The sequence below is a fragment of the Ovis aries genome, chromosome 18 (genome assembly GCF_016772045.2).
Source record: "Ovis aries strain OAR_USU_Benz2616 breed Rambouillet chromosome 18, ARS-UI_Ramb_v3.0, whole genome shotgun sequence".
Taxonomy (NCBI): domain Eukaryota; kingdom Metazoa; phylum Chordata; class Mammalia; order Artiodactyla; family Bovidae; genus Ovis; species Ovis aries.
In genome coordinates, this window is record NC_056071.1 from 31,500,276 (window position 1) to 31,516,622 (window position 16,347).

Sequence of the window (16,347 nt, forward strand, 5' to 3'; positions counted from 1 at the left end):
GCTGGCCTCTGCTAATTCCCGTTAGGCCTGCGAGGACATGAGTATCTCCAAATGTATCTTGCGGGTACTGGCGAGTCATCTGATTTCCTGTGCAGGTGAAGGCGGAGGCTCCCAGGAGCCGCACCTGGAGCACCTGGAGGGGAGGGGCGCGGGGGCGGTGGGGGGCCGGGGCCCCGCCCAGCCTGCCTCGCTGCACTTCCGGCGGGCGCCGCTCGGGGCAGTGTGCAGTCCGGTGCTACCGCCTCGCGCGCGCTCCCCTCTAGGCTCCTGGCCGGAACCCCGGCTCCGGGAACCAGGAAGCGCCCGGCCGCGGGCGCGGGTTGTCGGGATGGCGGGGTCCGGCTGGGGTCCCCCGCGGCTCGACGGCTTCATTCTCACTGAGCGCCTGGGCAGTGGCACGTATGCCACGGTGTACAAGGCCTACGCCAAGGTGGGTGCGGGGCGCCTCGGGGCTTCTGTGCGAGGCAGCAGTTGGGGGCTCGAGAACTTCTGAGGTTCTGGCCCCAGTGCCCGCCAGACGCTAAGCAAGCGGGAAACGGGGCCGGGAAACGGGGAGAGGTTGAGACGGCGTGAGCTAAGGGTGCATGGCCTAGCCTGTGCCAGGTCGACCTTCTGTGGAGGAGGTGCGCGGTGACCGCCACAGATAGGTCTTCAAATATACACCGCTGTTGTGCGGAGAAACGAGTGAAGACCTCGATGGAGCCTCGGCGTTAGTGGCTGAAGAATAGGCTCCAAACAGGGAGGATACCTGTGGGCTGGGAGGAGTCTGGGGCAGGGTTCTAGAAGGCTGGACCCACTTAGGAAGCAGAGTGGGCAGTTTAGAATAGTAAATAACATGCCTTAGCAGGGGCACTCTAGAATACAATGAAAGGGATTGTGAAGCAGAGAGGCTAGTAGGGAAGCCAGGATTCCAGAATCTGGGTGCCTTACTGCCTTGAGAAAGGGCAGCTGGGCAACCTGAATGCTGGTGTGAGTGGGTAGCCCCAGAGAGGAGGAGCAGGGTCAGAGGGGACCAGAGCCTTCTGGCCATGCATGGTTCCTGGTCCTCTCAAGGCAGAGCCCTTGAATATCCTATCCCCACAGAAGGATACTCGGGAGGTGGTAGCCATAAAGTGTGTGGCCAAGAAGAGTCTGAACAAGGCATCGGTGGAAAACCTCCTGACAGAGATTGAGATCCTCAAGGGCATTCAACACCCCCACATTGTACAGCTGAAAGACTTCCAGGTGTGGGCTTGGGATGGGGCGACCACCAAAGGGGGCTGAGAAGGGCCACTCTCTTCAAGCCTCCTCTCTGCCTCTAACTCCAGTGGGACAGTGACAACATCTACCTCATCATGGAGTTCTGCGCAGGAGGTGACCTGTCTCGCTTCATCCACACCCGCAGGATTCTGCCTGAGAAGGTGGCTCGGGTCTTCATGCAGCAGTTGGGTAAAAGCCTCTGACCCCAGCCTGACACCCCTTCTCATGTCTCTGCTCTCCCACCCCACCTCTGCCCCAGGCTTAGAGCTGTGACACTCTTAGCAGTTGCCCGCCATCCCAGCTTGGATTTGTAGGGCCCGCTCTTCGTTTTGCCCATCCCCAGCTTAAGGATGCTGTGAGAGAGATGGAGAGGAGTCCCATCTGTGGGGAGTACAAGCTTCCACACGTGAAACATATTCAGTAACATAAAGACCTCGTGGAACATTCCAAAGACCCAAGTGTTTTGCCAAGAAGAAGAGCAAGGGCCTAAAGGACTGGGGCATCTAGGGAGGCTTCTAGGAGGAGGGGAGACTTGTGAAGGGGTACAAGGGAGGAAGGAGGTCACTCGAGGTGGGGGTCAAGCAAAGTCTTAGTCGGGGGAGCGGAGCCTGGTGCTTGTATGTAAAGCATTTGGTAGGGACTTTGCTGGTGGTTCAGTGGTTAGATCAGACTCTGCGTTCCCAACGCAAGGGGCCCAGATTCAGTTCCTGGTCAGAGAACTAGATCCCACATGCCACAGCTGAGATGTAGCACAGGCAAAAAAAAAAAAAAAAAAAAGCATTTGGTAGACCAGGCCAGAACTGGGGTTGGGCAGGCAGGCAGGTGCGAGAGGGGAAGGGAGAGAGAGGCTTCTCTGACCTGTCACTCTACACGGTTCCTCCTGCCTAGCCAGTGCCCTGCAGTTCTTACATGAACGGAACATCTCTCACCTGGACCTGAAGCCACAGAACATTCTGCTGAGCTCCCTGGAGAAGCCCCACCTTAAACTGGCAGGTGTGAGTCTGGAACGGAAGGTGTGGAGGTTTTGAGGGTGGGTGTGCAGAGGCCTCCTCCTGCCTGGGCTCGCTCAGCCCTGGTTCTCATGGAGCCCTCTGTTGAGTCATCAGACAGCAACAGGCTGGGATGTCCAGGGACAGGCCCTGTCACCAAAAGGTAGGGCCTTTCTCAGGCTACCGATGCTCGACTCCAGCGATGTGATATCCTGGGTGGGATCAGGGTTCAGAGTGTGACCAGACTTAGTCCTTTATCCATCACCGAACTATGGCTCAGTCTGGGGCAGTGTTGGAAAGTGTGGAGTGGGAAAAGGGGTAGTTTTGGCCCCTGATGAAATTTGGAGGAGAACTGACTTGAAGCTGGAGGCCAGAGAGGTCCACTGAGCTGAGTAGGACAGTGAGGGAGAGGTCAACCCCTAGTGAGCCCTTACCCTCGTTGCTGGTGTGATCAGGGTGGGCTTCCTGGGAAAAGGTGTGCAGGGGGCTGTGCAGGATGGGGAGAATATATGCCCTCAAAGAGGTAGAAGGGTTTGTAGTGAGAGAAACGACATGAGCAAAGTAGGGAAGTGGGGTTAATCCTGGTGAGTCTAGAGGGTGGGGAGGAGCTCTGCCCCGGAGCCCAGGGGGAGTCTGTAAAGCAGGAGCAGAAACTGAGCCTGCTGCCTGGCCTCTTGCCTGCAGACTTTGGCTTTGCACAGCACATGTCCCCCCGGGATGAGAAGCATGTGCTTCGTGGCTCCCCCCTCTACATGGCTCCCGAGATGGTGTGTCAGCGGCAGTACGATGCCCGTGTAGACCTCTGGTCTGTGGGGGTCATCCTGTATGGTGAGAGCTCTGTCCCCTGCCCCCCACTGTCAGAGCAGCCTCAGTCAGAGCATCACTGGGCCACTCCTGAAGGGTTTTAATGAGAACACTGACCTCCTGGTCTGGCGCCCTTCTCCAGGAGTGGGCCAGGCCCAGCTTGACCCTATCCCCTCCCAGCCTGCCCTCTGCCTCCCTTCCACAGAAGCCCTCTTCGGGCAGCCCCCCTTTGCCTCCAGGTCGTTCTCAGAGCTGGAAGAGAAGATCCGGAGCAACCGGGTTATTGAGGTAGGTCTAGCAGGGCCTTCGAAACTGTGAGGGGCAGCGGGAGTCAGGGCCCTGAGGTGGCAGAGCTCACTGACACCTGCACAGACTAGGGTGTGGGCTCCAGGCCACCACTGTGGAGCTGGGCACGCTCTAGCCTGAAAGTTGGCTCCATTCAGTCCTGGGAACCCAGATCAACCATAGTGAGGAGTAAGAGGCGTGCCCTACAGCCTGTTATAGGTTCCCCATGGGGAGAAGGGCTTCCCAGGTGGCATAAAGAATCTGCCTGCCAATGCAGGAGACACAGGAGATGCGTGTTCATCCCTGTGTTGGGAAGATCCCCTGGAGGAGGAAATGGCAACCCACTCCCAGTATTCTTGCCTGGAGAATCCCATGGACAGAGGAGCCTGGCAGGCTACAGTCCATAGGATCACAAAGACAGGAGCCTGGGGACGAGGCTTGGCTCTCACTGGCTGTCGCACTCTGACCTGTCACTCTTCCTCCTTGTCTCATATTCTCCATCTGTCAGATGTGTGTCTTGGGGGCCCCCCAGGGCAGGGTGGTCCTGACAGGCCCTGGGGGCTGGGGGCCAGAGTGCCAGAGCCCAGTGTAATCTGTTCCACCCCTACCCCTGCAGCTCCCCCTGCGGCCCCAACTCTCCCAGGACTGCCGAGATCTGCTGCAGCGGCTCCTGGAGCGGGACCCCAGCCGCCGCATCTCCTTCCAGGACTTCTTCGCCCACCCTTGGGTAGACCTGGAGCACATGCCCAGTGGGGAGAGCCTGGCACGAGCAGTGAGCAGCCAGTGGAGACGGGTGGGCTGAGGGCAGGTGGGGGGTTTCATCGACCCCTTTCATTGGTGACCAGGTGACCTGCCCAGCAGGAGGCAGAGGGTGGGCTCAGGGTATGGATGACCCCTCGCAGTGAGTGTTATTGGCATGACTCCCAATCTACCCTCCCGCAGACCGCCCTGGTGGTGCAGGCTGTGAAGAAGGACCAGGAGGGGGACGCTGCGGCCGCCTTGTCTCTCTACTGCAAGGCCCTGGACTTCTTTGTGCCCGCCCTGCACTGTGAGTGCCAGGCAGGTGTGGCAGGGTGGGGTCAGCCACAGCCACGGTGGCTGGCTTCCAGAAGCAGCTCCCCTTCCAGAATTTTGTGGGAGACAAGACAGTGGGGAAATCTGGAATTCAGTGCTTTGTGGGATTCCAGAGGGGTTGGTGTGAGGCAGAGGTCTCCTCGCTTCAGAGGCCTCATTTAAACCCCCCACTTTCTGCAGACGAAGTGGACGCCCAGCGGAAGGAGGCAATTAAGGCGAAGGTGATCAGAGTCCCCTGAGGACATGGGGAGGGGTCCCAGGGCCTCTGAGGGTTGGCTCTCCTAGAGGAACCTCCCTCCCTGGGAAGGGGTTCAGGCCGGCCCCAGTTGGCCCCTGACGTTGAAGTTTGGGGCAATCACTGAGGACCCAGAGGGTGAACCTGGAGCTGGGTGCTGGCGAGGGAGGCAGTGGGGGACAGCCCTTCCTCAGCCCCTTGCCCTCCAGCAGGTAGGGCAGTATGTGTCCCGGGCTGAGGAGCTCAAGGCCATCGTCTCCTCCTCCAATCGGGCCCTGCTGAGGCAGGGGACCTCTGCCCGAGACCTGCTCAGAGGTAGGCCCTGACCACCAGTTCCCCAGCCACTTCCCTCCAGCCCAAGGGGGAGGGAGGTGGAGGTAGGCGTCCTGAGGTGAGAAAGCAGACGGCTCCTCTCACAGTGCTCACAGTGCGCCTTTGCCCCTCATCCCAGAGATGGCCCGGGACAAGCCGCGCCTCCTGGCTGCCCTGGAAATGGCTTCGGCCGCCATGGCCAAGGTTTGGAGCTGCTGGGAGGGGTCTGGGTGGGGCAGGAGGAATCCAGGTCACGCCCCTAGACGACCTAGTGTCCACGTGGCTGCAGGAGGAAGAGGCTGGCGGGGAGCAGGACGCGCTGGCCCTGTACCAGCACAGTCTGGGGGAGCTGCTGCTGCTGCTGGCAGGTACGGCCCCAACCCCACCCTCCCCACCAGCCCCAGCCACCCCGCCCTCACCACGTGCCCTCCCTCTCTCTGCAGCGGAGCCCCCAGGCCGGAGGCGGGAGCTGCTTCACACTGAGGTGCCCACTGGGGTTGGGAGGGTCGGTGGGGGGTGGGGTTCCTCGTCCCCATTTGCCCTGCTTCCATGTGTGGGGACCTCCTTGGGTTCCCTCAAGGTGCCCCAGGTCTCGGAGTCAAACCTCATAGACTTGCTAAGTTGGTGACTCCTGTGCACGTCATCAGGGCTTGGGTGCTGGGGTCAGGGCAGAGGGACAGGCAGGGTCCCTCTGGGACCCTGAGCAGCAGTCAGGAGGCTTCCTGGAGGAAGGCGCAGAGAAGGACTCAGGCAAGTTGTTCTGATGAGGCAGAGGATCCCAGGGAGCATTAGGAGTGAGAAGGAGCTTGACTTGAAGGCCTCTCCTCACCCCACATCCCTGGACATGTCTTCCCTTGGCAGGTTCAGAATCTCATGGCTCGGGCTGAATACCTGAAGGAGCAGGTCAAGGTGGGCCTGTGGGGACCCACCCAGGGGCGAAGCTGTGTGCGTTCTGTTCCGCTCTGCCTGTGGCTAGCTATCCCCTGCCCCCTGCACTGTGTCTCCCTCTCGTTACTGTCTGAAGGCATCTCCATCACAGTCTGTCCTTTACGTTCTGCAGATGAAAGAGGCTCACTGGGAGGCCGAGACCCTGGACAAAGAGGGGCTGTCGGAGTCTGTTCGTAGCTGTGAGTCCTGCCCTGGGGTCTGACTCTTCACTTGAGGAGGGATGAAGACTGGGGCAGCCCTAGATTCTGCCTCTTTTGGCGGAGACCCAAGACTGACGCTCTCCACTTCCCCTCCACAGCTTGTACTCTGCAGTGACCCTGAAGGATGATCAGACAGATCACTGGGAACTGGGGATGCACCCCAGCTGGCCCCCAGAATTCTGTGGCCCTCAGCAACACTAAGGAGCAGGCTTCCTGGATGGGCAATTCTGGGACCCCCCACCGGCCCGCATACCACAGGATCCCCAGCACCTCTTGGGAGACTCCTGACTCCCTAGAGAGTCTAAGAGCCCATAGTGTGTGCCGGGAGCACTGGGCCTTGGCCTGGGGTGGGCAGAACTCTGGGAGAAGTGTGTTTCTGTCACGTGACTTATTGTTTGGTGGTTGCTGGGCACTGAGCCTGTTGATTTCTGGTTTTACTCTGAGGTGACGGCCCTGCAGGGCACTCCTGCTCTTTTCACTCCCTGCCAGCAGGCAGCTGTGCCCACCTCTGTCTTTCCTGGGAGCCTCACCTCCCTCTGTGCACTGGAACAGGGCTTCCAAGACCCCTCAGGGACCACCCATCCCACCATATGCACTCAGCCCTGCAGAGCTCAACCAGTCTTCCTGGGAGCTGACCCCGGCCTACCCTCTCGATATTTTAAGATTATCCTTCATGCATGAAAATAATATCTTTGGTAGAAATGGGGCAAATTTGAGAAACCCATGCCTTGTTCTTGACCTGGTCTGGGGGGCATAAGGGGATGGGTCCTCAATCCTCATCCCTCCCACCTTCATCCCTCTGAGGAATGCCTGTACTGACTGCAGAGCTGGTCCAGGCCTGGGATGGGGAGGCATGCGGGCTCCGGGGGAACCAGTGATCCAGGGACCTGATCCTGGGTCTGACACGGCTGCTCCACCTGTGTGTGACCCCAGGCAAGCTCCCTCCCCTTTCCTGGGCTGGGTTCTCCCCGTCTCTCCAGTGGCACTATTACTCTCTCCTCAAGCCCCTATGTGGGCTTCCAGGAGAACAAAGTGTCTTTAACCTGGAACGAATATGTCTACCTGGAGTTATTTAGCCTTTTCTTTTCTAAACAATCAGAGAGGGTGTTAGTGATTTCTAATCCTTCTGTCCTTAAATGCCTCCTTGGGGCAAGAGTTGTCTGCCTTCCATATAGGAGACTGGGTGTAAAGAATATAATTCATTGTTTTTCTATTAAATTATTTTCTGAATTTGTTCTTCTCTTCTTGCCCTGGGAAAAACAGGAGAGAGAGCCCCAGCTCACAGGCTGGGGCTAGAGGGGCTCCAGGAAAAGCTGGGTGGAATGCGGGAGGCTGGGGGAGGTCACAGGGTCAGGGAAGTGAAAGCCTCATCTGCTCCCTGCCCTCAGCCCCCGGGGTTCCAGCTCTCCCGGCTGCCAGGCCTCCCACCGCCCAGGAGAGCAATAGGGAGCTGCAAGCACAGGCCTCAGAACCCAGGGAAGGCCCTTCCTGTCTGCACGGGGAGGATGGCCCGGTGGCAGGTGTGATTCTGTTGAACATCTGTGCTGCATGCTCCTCGTCCTAGAGAGGACCCGGTGCCTACACCGTGTCTCCCCCTGTGCCAGTGAGCCGGATTAGGGAAAGGGCATCCTCTAGGGTCTCATGCTCAGCTCCCCAGGGCCCCCCAAGTTGGGGCTGTTTCCAGCAGCCCTCTGCCCACCTTCTGGTGGGAGGAGCATCTTTGGGGACCTAGGGAGACTGAGCTCGCCCCCTTGGGCAGCCACCAAGGCCCGAGTTCCTTCGCTGGTCAGCCTTCCATGCAGACCTTAAAGGGCTAACTTCTCCAGAAGCCTGACCGTTGGGTGGCAGTGTGGAGCGGTGACCCGGAAGGCAGGAAGCAGAGCTAAAATCCTGGCCTTGCTCTGTGGCTCTGAAGTTTGAGACCCACTGAGTAGCTTGTTTCTCAGTAAAATGAGGATGAAGGTAAATGCCCCATGGGAACCTGTGAGCCTGGCACACAGAATTCAAAACTTATTTTCAGAGGAATGCATTCAGATTATTTCTGGGAGTGGGCTAGACAGAAAGCCCTCTGAGTAAAATGAGAAGGAAGGAGGAGAATGAATGGATCCAGTTGGGTGGATAAATTGAGAGAAATGGATGGGAGGGAGAATGGGAATGAGGAAGGATGGGGTTTGTGAAAGACTAATCGCTTGGCCCCGGAGGCCCCAGTTTCTATTTGTGATGTCTGCATTGGCGGTCTGAGGACAGGGGCCCGATAGCATTCTGCATGTGACTGTGGCAGGGGGTGGGCCCCCTGTGAGGGCACTGGGTATAGGAAAGACCTGCAGCCGGAGGCTGGTGGAGGAGGCCCTGGGGAAGGGCCCTCCCTGGGTGAGACGTTTATGTGTCTAAGCCACCTGCCAAGGAGGGAGGCAGCCCAGCCAGAGGAGTTGGGGCTCCCCAGGGCTTTCTTTAAATGACAGAGGCCTGTGGGAAATAATGCTAATCTTTTTTAATAAGTCTTTTTCCTAGGAGCGAGAGTTTCCGTCTCTCACCTTTAACACTTTGAGAGTGCCCAAGACAGGGCAGGCCACCTCTCCCTCCCAGCCTCTGGGTGCTCACCCTGCCCTGTCCTCTCACCTCCACCAAGTCCCCCCAGCCCAGCCAGCACTGGGCCCTCTGTCTCCCAAGGGGCCAGCCCTGGGAGAAGCAGATGGGCCTCTGGAGCAGGTTAAGGGACCCAGGCGTCTCTGGCCAGCCTGCCTGACCAACTGGGGTGAGGGACACAGAACCTTGGTTCCTGAGGGACTTCGTCTAGAAGGGCCGTTGTCCTCAGAGGCCAGCTGCCATCCAGGCCCTCCCTGAGAGGGAGATGGCCCAACCCGGAGGCTGGGGTGTGAAAGAAGGGGCCACTGCACTTTCCCCAGAGTAACTCACACCCACCCCCGCCACACACACACAGATACTAACAGGGCACGGGCCACAGACACCTACAAAAACACACCCATGCACACCCCACATAGACTTGCAGTCATGATCGAACAGACAGAGGCGCGGTTCTTGTTGATTAGAGATAAGGTAGCCTCAGCGTTGCTGCTTCCCCAGACCCAGTGAGCCTCACACGGATTCTGGGAACAGTAATGTCTGGCAGGCACCGGGTGGGAGGCAGGGCAGCAGGCTCCGTGGTTCCCTCGCGCTCCCCTCATGTGTGGCTCCCCATCCCCAACCCAGCCTCGGGAGTCAGCTGGGTCAGTAGGCACTGCCAGCAGCTCGGGCTCAGCAAATGGACATCCCCCAGATGTCCCGTTGCCTGCCCCTGCCAGGGCCTCCAGTGGTGGAGGAGGGACCATATGGCCACTGGGGGAAGGGAGAGAGCCTCTCAACTCCAAACCCATCACCACCCTTTCCAGCTCCTCCCTGGAGATCCACTGGCCTCCAGAAAGTCACTTCTCTCTGTACCCCTCCTCCTTCTGGGAACCAGGCCTGGGCTGTCTGCAGGGGTGAAGGCAGAAGGGGACTTGAGCCCAGCAGGGGCCAGGAGTCGCCACTTATCTCCCTGAAGTCCTGTTTCTAGAGCCAGAGAGCCTGAGGGTGGGGGTGAGAGGGAGCAGGCCAGCCAGCTCTGCTGTCTTCCTCCTGAAAGTGACAGGGGTTGGAGGGGCTGTCTTATCACCTGTCAACATGTACTGTACCCTCAGACTGCCTGCAGGGTGAGAAGGAAGAAAGGAGAGAACAGGAGGGAGGGGCCGGGAGAAGAAAGATAACCTTTTCTAAACTATGGTGCGCTAATGGTGGGACTTGCATCGGTCTGGAAAGTTTTGGTGGTAAGTGGCTTTGTGGCCCTAACATCACACCGGGAGGGTGGACTAATCAAGAAGGTGATGGTCTAAGTGGAGGTAGAAGCAGGATGGGAGGAGAGTGGCAGTCTAGTGGTGGACTGTGGGGCTGAGGGCTGAGAGTGCGGCAGATGCAGGGGGGACTCCAGCTAGGCTAGGTCAGCATCACGTTGAGGGTGTAGGTGTTGGGTGGGTGTCAGCCAGGAAGGAGACCGAGGGTTGGAGATACAGATGAGAGGGCCATGGGCTGACAGGGAAGCCCAGAGAGCAGGGGAAGGAAGAGTGAGGCGGGGAGGTGAGCAGAGCCTGTGCACCCCTCAGCCCGCCCTCCTTGCCCATCTCTGCCTGAGCCCCAAAGCCTTCACTGCCCCCTCCACCTCGATTCCAGGGACAGGCAGACAGGTCAGGGCCCCTCAAGGTTCTCAGGCTGTGAGCAAGGAGCCAGAGTGGGGGCTTGGCCCCCTCCCACTCCCTAACCACAGGCCCCAGCCAGCCCATTTTGTGAGGGTTCAGTGAATGTTCACCCCCTGGCCTCCCCATGGCCTGCATCCCTGCTCTTTCGCTTTTGGTCCTGCAAACCACTGAGGGGAAAGGGTCTGTCCAGTCCCATTAGGCAGAAGGCCCCTGGAGGGCGGAGTGCTGACGTGGGCCTTGCTGCTGATGCTGCCGGGGTGGCCCATGCCCCACCCCCCACAACCTGGGGCCAGAACTTGGTCTCCTCCAGCTCCAGGAAGGTCAGGAGGGGTTTTGGTCCCATGATCACGCTTGGGGGCAGCCCAGGCCCCTTTTCCTGCGGTGTTCAAGAGAGAAGACCCAGCGTGACAGCTGAGCATCACTGCCCAGATCCTGGGCCTGTGTCCCTCCCTGCCCCCACCATCCTAACTCACTGTCCTCTCATTCTCTCCCACCTCTCCCTCCCCACATTACCTACTGCACAGGTTTTATGTTTCTTGCTCTTATTTTACAAAGGAGCCTAATGGAAGCTTTGCCCTTGAAACCAAACCCCGAGATGGCTCTTCTGCCTGTAAATCTTGGCTGGCTTTTCTACAGTCTGGTGTCAAACAGGGGCACCAGGATCTGCCTGGAGCACCTTGTTCCTCTCAGGCCTCTGAGATGGCCTGCTTGCAGAGCCTCCTGGTTGGTCTCCTGGATAACCCCCACCCCTGGAGCACACACATAGGTGAGCAAGATGAGATTTGGACTCTACACTTTTTTTTTTTTTTTTAAGAACAAGTTACCATTTATTGATATGGTCCATCATGTGCCAAGGGCTTTACAAATGGCCACCCTTTGAACCAGGTGTTATTATTATTGAGTAGGGGCTCTTAATATCACAGCGGGGAAGGAAACTGGCTCAGAGAGGGAAAGGGACCGGCTCAAAGTCACACAGCAGTGCCTGGGCTGGAAGGCAGTTGCCCTGCCTTCGTTTTGTTACACCTTTGATGGCCAAGATGTGGAAGGGGATAGGCACAGGTGCCAGAGACAGCTGTGATTGAATCTTAGCCCCTCCTGCAGGCTCAGGTAATGCCTCCTGCCTTCCCTGGTGCAGCCCATCTGGATGACTGCTTGAGTATCTTATAGGAGTTGGCACTCCTATGAAGCTGTGGATGAGGAGGTAGAGAATACCCCTCCAAGGGCAAGGTTAGGGGCCTGTGAAACCCGAGACTCCTGGAGGTCAGTAAGAAGTAAAATAGGCAAGTCATTTGGAATTTTTATTTTTCACTGAACTGAGAGAGGAAATCCAGCTATGGAATCCAGAGAGAGTTCTACAGGAACAGAACAGAAATTGTCTGGGCCCTGGGCCCAGAGAAGGCCTGGAGCCTCCTGGGCTACTGTTCATTGCCAGCTTCATCCTTGGCACTAAGCCCCTCACATAGCATCACTCAGCTTCCAAGAGCCAGAGCCCACAGTGGCAGCCGCTTGAGACTATGGCTGCAGCTGCTGCTCTACCCAAGGAGGGGTGTGGGGCTGACTCTCAAGGGTCAGGGAGGCCAAGCTAGGAAGTCTTAGAAATCACCCAGTCTGTTCCAATTTTACAGATGATGAATTGAGGCCCAGAAAGGGTGGTGGGTTTTAAGGAGAATAAATGTGGAGACTTGAACTCAGGCCTCCTGTCTATTGTGAGTGTCTGCTTAAAGCTCCCCTGAGCATATCTGAGTGTTGTCTAGAGGAGCTAGGCACCTGGGGAGCTGGCCCGTGTTTGTGTCTGTGTGCTGGGGTGCATCTGTGACATACCCCTCTGCTCACACCAGGATCTCTGTGTCCCTCTGTATGTCCCTCTATGGGTTCTCCTATGTGCAGGAACTTGGGGGCATGGTCAGAGAGGGTCAGGTCTATTCCTACAATCCTGGGAGGCCTTCCCAGGCTGAGTAGGGATGTTGGGTCCTGAGGGGTAGGGTGAGGAATGGGAACTTTGCTCCCAGTGGAGAGGGCGAGAGCAGAAGGCAGACTGGAGCCCTGGATGAGAAGGGTCCTGGGGCTGGCCTGGGGCAGGGAGACAAAGCCAAGATGGGATATGGGTCCCTGGAAGCTGAGACATGTTCTCAGCGCTTGTGTGGGCCCAGCCGTCTGGTCACCCCAGGGGAAGTAGTCACATGATGTGGCACCTCTCAGCTGATTGCTTGAGGTCCCCCAGTGTGCTCTGGGCCTTGTCCTTGAGTGAGCCGAGGTCCAAGCCAGGGAGGCTGGCCAGCTGCCCAAGGACCGAGGCCCTCTCCTCCTCCTCCTCTGTGTCCTCCTCAATCATCTTGGCCAGCTCCCGGGGCAGCTCCACATCTCCACCTGCCATCTGGATTTGGCTCTCGTCTGTCTCATTCTGAAGGGAAGAGGGAAAGGGGTGCGATAGGGTTGCAGGTCTGTGGGGACTCAGAGTTGAGGGGCAAGGAGGAGCCTGGACTGAGCTCCAGGCCCCAGGATTCTGGAACTCCAGGTTCCAGTGAACTCAGCCCTCCTTCTCCATGCCAGGATCAAGCTTTTGACGCTTGGATATGGAGACCTTGCCCTTTCACACCGCCTGACTTCACCCTGAGATACTGAAGGTAAGACATTAGCGCAGTGAGTAACGACAACATAAAAATACTTCGGAGTCAGACTGAGTCAGCTAAGTTGTGTTTAACTACACTGAAGAATGTTACCCATCACAGTGATGGATTCCATTCATCCAACACCTATCACATGGTTGACACCGAGCTGAGTGCTTTTAATGCTCACAACAACCCTGTGAGGTAGGTATTATTTTCTCCATTTTACAAATAAGGAAATTGAGGCTCAGATAACTTTAGTAATTTGCCCAAAGTCACGCCACTTGGAAGTGGGGGAGCTAAATGTAAACCTATGTCCCTCATTCCAACATCTGTGTCCTCTTTGCACAGCACCTACCTACTGATGGTCATTGCACTTCCCTGTCCCTTTGGGGGCTCTTTGGCTTTCCACTTTATGTCCTACTCAGTTACAGCCAAGTCTTCTCTCTCCTAGGGTATTCAGAGTTCTCTGATGGCAGAGTTGTTTCTCTTATATGCTTAGTGCAAGCATTTGAGGATGATCCATTCCTAGCTGAGTTTGACTCTCCCTTTGAGAGATTTTCAAAAGACTAGTGCTCTGTGGGAAATCAGAGGCAGCCAGGGGCTCAGTAAACATGTACTGAATGAGTGAATATGACATTCACATATCTGATCCTCCAATTCAATTGCAAGATCAAGTTCAGGTATAGCCTGTGCTTCCCTTTCTCCTCAGAGTCTAGCTTCTGGGCAGGGGCAGTGGCTTGTGCCTCAGTTCCCTCCTTAGGCAACAGGAGCAGAACTCTCACATGGTCATCTGATGCTGCAGAGCCTAGAGGAGACATCCTCCTAGCTACTTGGGCAGTCAAGGGGGTACTTTACTCTCTGCAGACAGACTTCATACTTTGGAAGGCAACCAGGGGTCTGGGAGCAAGTGCAGGCTCAGCAAGTACAGGCTTGATCTCTTTTCCCACTCCCGTCACTCTCTGGCTGTGTCTGACCATAGCCAAGTCCCTTAATCTCTCTGAGCCTCAGTTTCCTTATCTGTAGATGTGGGTAGTAGCTACCTGGCAGAGTTACTGAAGGGTTAGGTAAGGGCATGAAGATCAAGCACACAGAAGGTGCTGCCTACTCTCGGTCCATCTCCCTCCCTGGGTGTTCAGAAGCGCCAAGAGATTTTACCCCTGAGGTAGAATCTACTGCCTTCCAACTCTTCATATGCCTAGGCCTGACTCTGGGTTGGGTGAGTGGGAATTGGAGGAGAGAAGGGGCCTGGATTGACTCCAGAAACACAAACCCATCTGGACTGGGCTACCTCTCAGCGTCAAGCCCTGGCCCTTGGCAGGCACTAATTAACCGTGAATGAATGAAGGAGTGAGAGAATCGTTAATTTAATCAAACACTCCTTAAGAGTTGCAGCGCCAGGAGTACGGCAAAGGGGTCCGGAGCCCACAGCTCAGGGTCCCGGATGTGTCTTGCAGCCCAGCGTCCTAAGCTTACCTTGGGCAGCCGGTATTTGTCTCGGAAGTGGCTCCGCAGCGTGGCCCGCTCTGCCTTCCTCTGCGTGAACTGCGCGTCCCGCTCCATCCTGTGGGGACACCGGGGGCGGAATCACCATCGGGGCTGAGAAAATGGGCGGGGCCTGCGAGGAAGGGGCGGGAAGGGTCTCTACGTCCTAGCCGAAGTTTACTTGGCTCCCGCCCCCGCCGGCCGCGGACCGGTATGTTGGGTGCTCTAACCAGGCAAGATTAATCTTCACTGCCTCTCTCGGGTATCACAGTGCCCTTTATTGCCTCCACACACATCGCCCTATGCAGCTATCGGGGCAGTCTGTCTGGCTTTCCAGATTCTAACATAGGTGGCGTCTGACTCGGTCTGTCTTTTCTTTTTCTGACAGGTTGTGTCAGTGTGGGGAAAAGTATTTGGGACAGACACGGGTTCGCATCCTGGCTCCACTACCACTTTTTGTCTTTGAGTAAATCATTTACTTTCCTGTTTTGTAAAATGAGGATAAGATTTTGCAGCTCACAAAACTGTTATCATGATTAAGTGAAATAATAGCTAACATTTAATGGTTTGCCATGTGCCAGGTGTCTTGCTAAGCGGTTTATGTACATTAAGTATTAACCCTCATAAACATATACAGCATGTTTTATCACCACCCACATTTTACAGAAGAAGAAACTGAGGCACAGAAAGTAACTTGCCTAGGGTCACCCAGCAAAAAAGAAGCGAAGCCAGGATCTGACCCAAGAAGCCTAGTGTGGAGTTGAGCTCCTAAGTCCACTCCAGGTACCTCTCTGTCCCAGCATTTTCCTCGCACAAGAGTGTCCTCATCTCGGGATATCTCTGTGACTGATTCTCTCAGCTGCAGCGCTTTGCTCTGAGCCTCAGGCTCAGAGGAGCTCCAGTTGGAAGACACAGACGGCTGAGACCAGATCGGATTAAGGGATTACTTGTTTCGTCAGAAATGCACGTGCCCCCACCTCGTCTCAGGCCCCTGTCGCCCCTGCCCCCACTCCCTCTGGGCCCGAATGTAAAAGTGGAGCGGGGTTCTAGGTTGGAGACGGGGTGGCTCTGGGGGCAGCCTAGAGGGCCCGGCCCTTACCTCCTCTGGAAAAGTAGGGGAGGGGCTCGGGATCTGAGACTGCCCTAAGGGTGGGCCGGGCGGCTCTTAGGGGGTGGGAAGGGCCGTGGAGTCAGCAAGGGATGCCACTCACTTCTCTTCCACCAGTTGCTTCTGATACTCCTCATACTCCTCTCGGCTCATGCCCTGCGCTTCGGCGGCCGACTTGTCCCCGTCCCCCTTGTCCTCGCAGCCCCCCAGGCTCCCAGTGAGGTTCTTCAGCTGGCCTCCCACCATGGTCTTCACCACGAACGCCATGGTCTTCGCTGACCTGGGCACCGGGCGCCGGTTACCACGCGGCGGGCACCCAGGCACGTCCGCTCTTACTTCAGCACTAGGTCTCAGGGACAGCTCCCGCGGCAGGCTGGCGCCCCACGCTCTGCGCCGCCCACCCCTGCCCGGGCCCGCCTCCATAGCCCCAAACCCCTCCTCACAGGGGGCGGGGGGCATGCACGGGGCTGAGCAGACTGGACCACGTGCCCGCGCCTCACTCCCGCCTCCCCAACGTGCCTCCTTCCATGCCAAGCTCTGCTGGGCACTGCCGGCAACGGATTGGGGCTGCTGTTGAGGGCGGGGGGCGGGGGGGATCGCTCCCCAGGGGAATGAGTTGTGCTTTTATGCACCCCAGAACCCTCCTATCCCTGCTTCCTTCTCCCCCGGATGGCTGATAACTAGGATTTCAGCTGGGAGGTGCGAGTAGCCCTGGGCTCTACCCCAACGTCCTTTCCAACCCGCTGCCCTAGCAGCTGCCCAAAGAGCTTGACGCTGAGAAAGGGAGGGAGACCAGAGAGTGGGGAATCCCAATTATGGCTCCATGGGTTGCC

The 16,347-nt window shown here is 57.3% G+C and overlaps 2 protein-coding genes across 7 annotated transcripts; one reads left to right on the forward strand and one right to left on the reverse strand.

The window, feature by feature from the left end:
- The first annotated feature begins 287 nt into the window (after window positions 1–287).
- Window positions 288–7,316, forward strand: ULK3 (unc-51 like kinase 3). Of its 6 annotated transcripts, none has more exons than XR_009597094.1 (16): window positions 288–430; window positions 1,084–1,224; window positions 1,308–1,428; window positions 2,128–2,232; window positions 2,913–3,056; window positions 3,238–3,320; window positions 3,934–4,089; window positions 4,260–4,365; window positions 4,572–4,612; window positions 4,839–4,941; window positions 5,046–5,142; window positions 5,228–5,306; window positions 5,382–5,422; window positions 5,800–5,847; window positions 5,999–6,065; window positions 6,185–7,316. XR_009597094.1 is itself a non-coding variant. In XM_027957178.2 (16 exons), exons 1-16 carry the CDS (start codon window positions 329–331, stop codon window positions 6,199–6,201), a joined length of 1,455 nt encoding a protein of 484 aa, XP_027812979.1. In that variant the 5' UTR covers window positions 288–328; the 3' UTR covers window positions 6,202–7,316. The 6 variants fall into 6 exon arrangements, 4 of the variants coding, with proteins under 4 accessions (XP_027812979.1, XP_027812980.1, XP_042091169.1 ...); XM_027957178.2 differs by having other exon boundaries at window positions 5,078–5,142; window positions 5,800–5,883; XM_027957179.2 differs by having other exon boundaries at window positions 5,078–5,142.
- Window positions 7,317–11,600: 4,284 nt separating this feature from the next.
- Window positions 11,601–15,866, reverse strand: CPLX3 (complexin 3). Its single transcript, XM_004017848.6, has 3 exons — window positions 15,618–15,866; window positions 14,398–14,485; window positions 11,601–12,716 (listed from the first exon to the last, which is right to left on the reverse strand). Exons 1-3 carry the CDS (start codon window positions 15,779–15,781, stop codon window positions 12,492–12,494), a joined length of 477 nt encoding a protein of 158 aa, XP_004017897.1. The 5' UTR covers window positions 15,782–15,866; the 3' UTR covers window positions 11,601–12,491.
- Window positions 15,867–16,347: the final 481 nt, after the last annotated feature.

Bases quoted from the DNA above. Each gene is read 5' to 3' on its own strand.
- ULK3 (XM_027957178.2), top strand. From the start codon at position 329: ATGGCGGGGTCCGGCTGGGGTCCCCCGCGGCTCGACGGCTTCATTCTC. The intron at 431-1,083 runs GTGGGTGCGGGG...CTATCCCCACAG, and splicing joins TGTACAAGGCCTACGCCAAG to AAGGATACTCGGGAGGTGGT. The intron at 5,423-5,799 runs GTGCCCACTGGG...TTCCCTTGGCAG, and splicing joins GGGAGCTGCTTCACACTGAG to GTTCAGAATCTCATGGCTCG.
- CPLX3 (XM_004017848.6), bottom strand. From the start codon at position 15,781: ATGGCGTTCGTGGTGAAGACCATGGTGGGAGGCCAGCTGAAGAACCTC. The intron at 14,486-15,617 runs GTGAGTGGCATC...GTGTCCCCACAG, and splicing joins AAGCAACTGGTGGAAGAGAA to GATGGAGCGGGACGCGCAGT. The intron at 12,717-14,397 runs GTAAGCTTAGGA...TCTTCCCTTCAG, and splicing joins ACAAATACCGGCTGCCCAAG to AATGAGACAGACGAGAGCCA.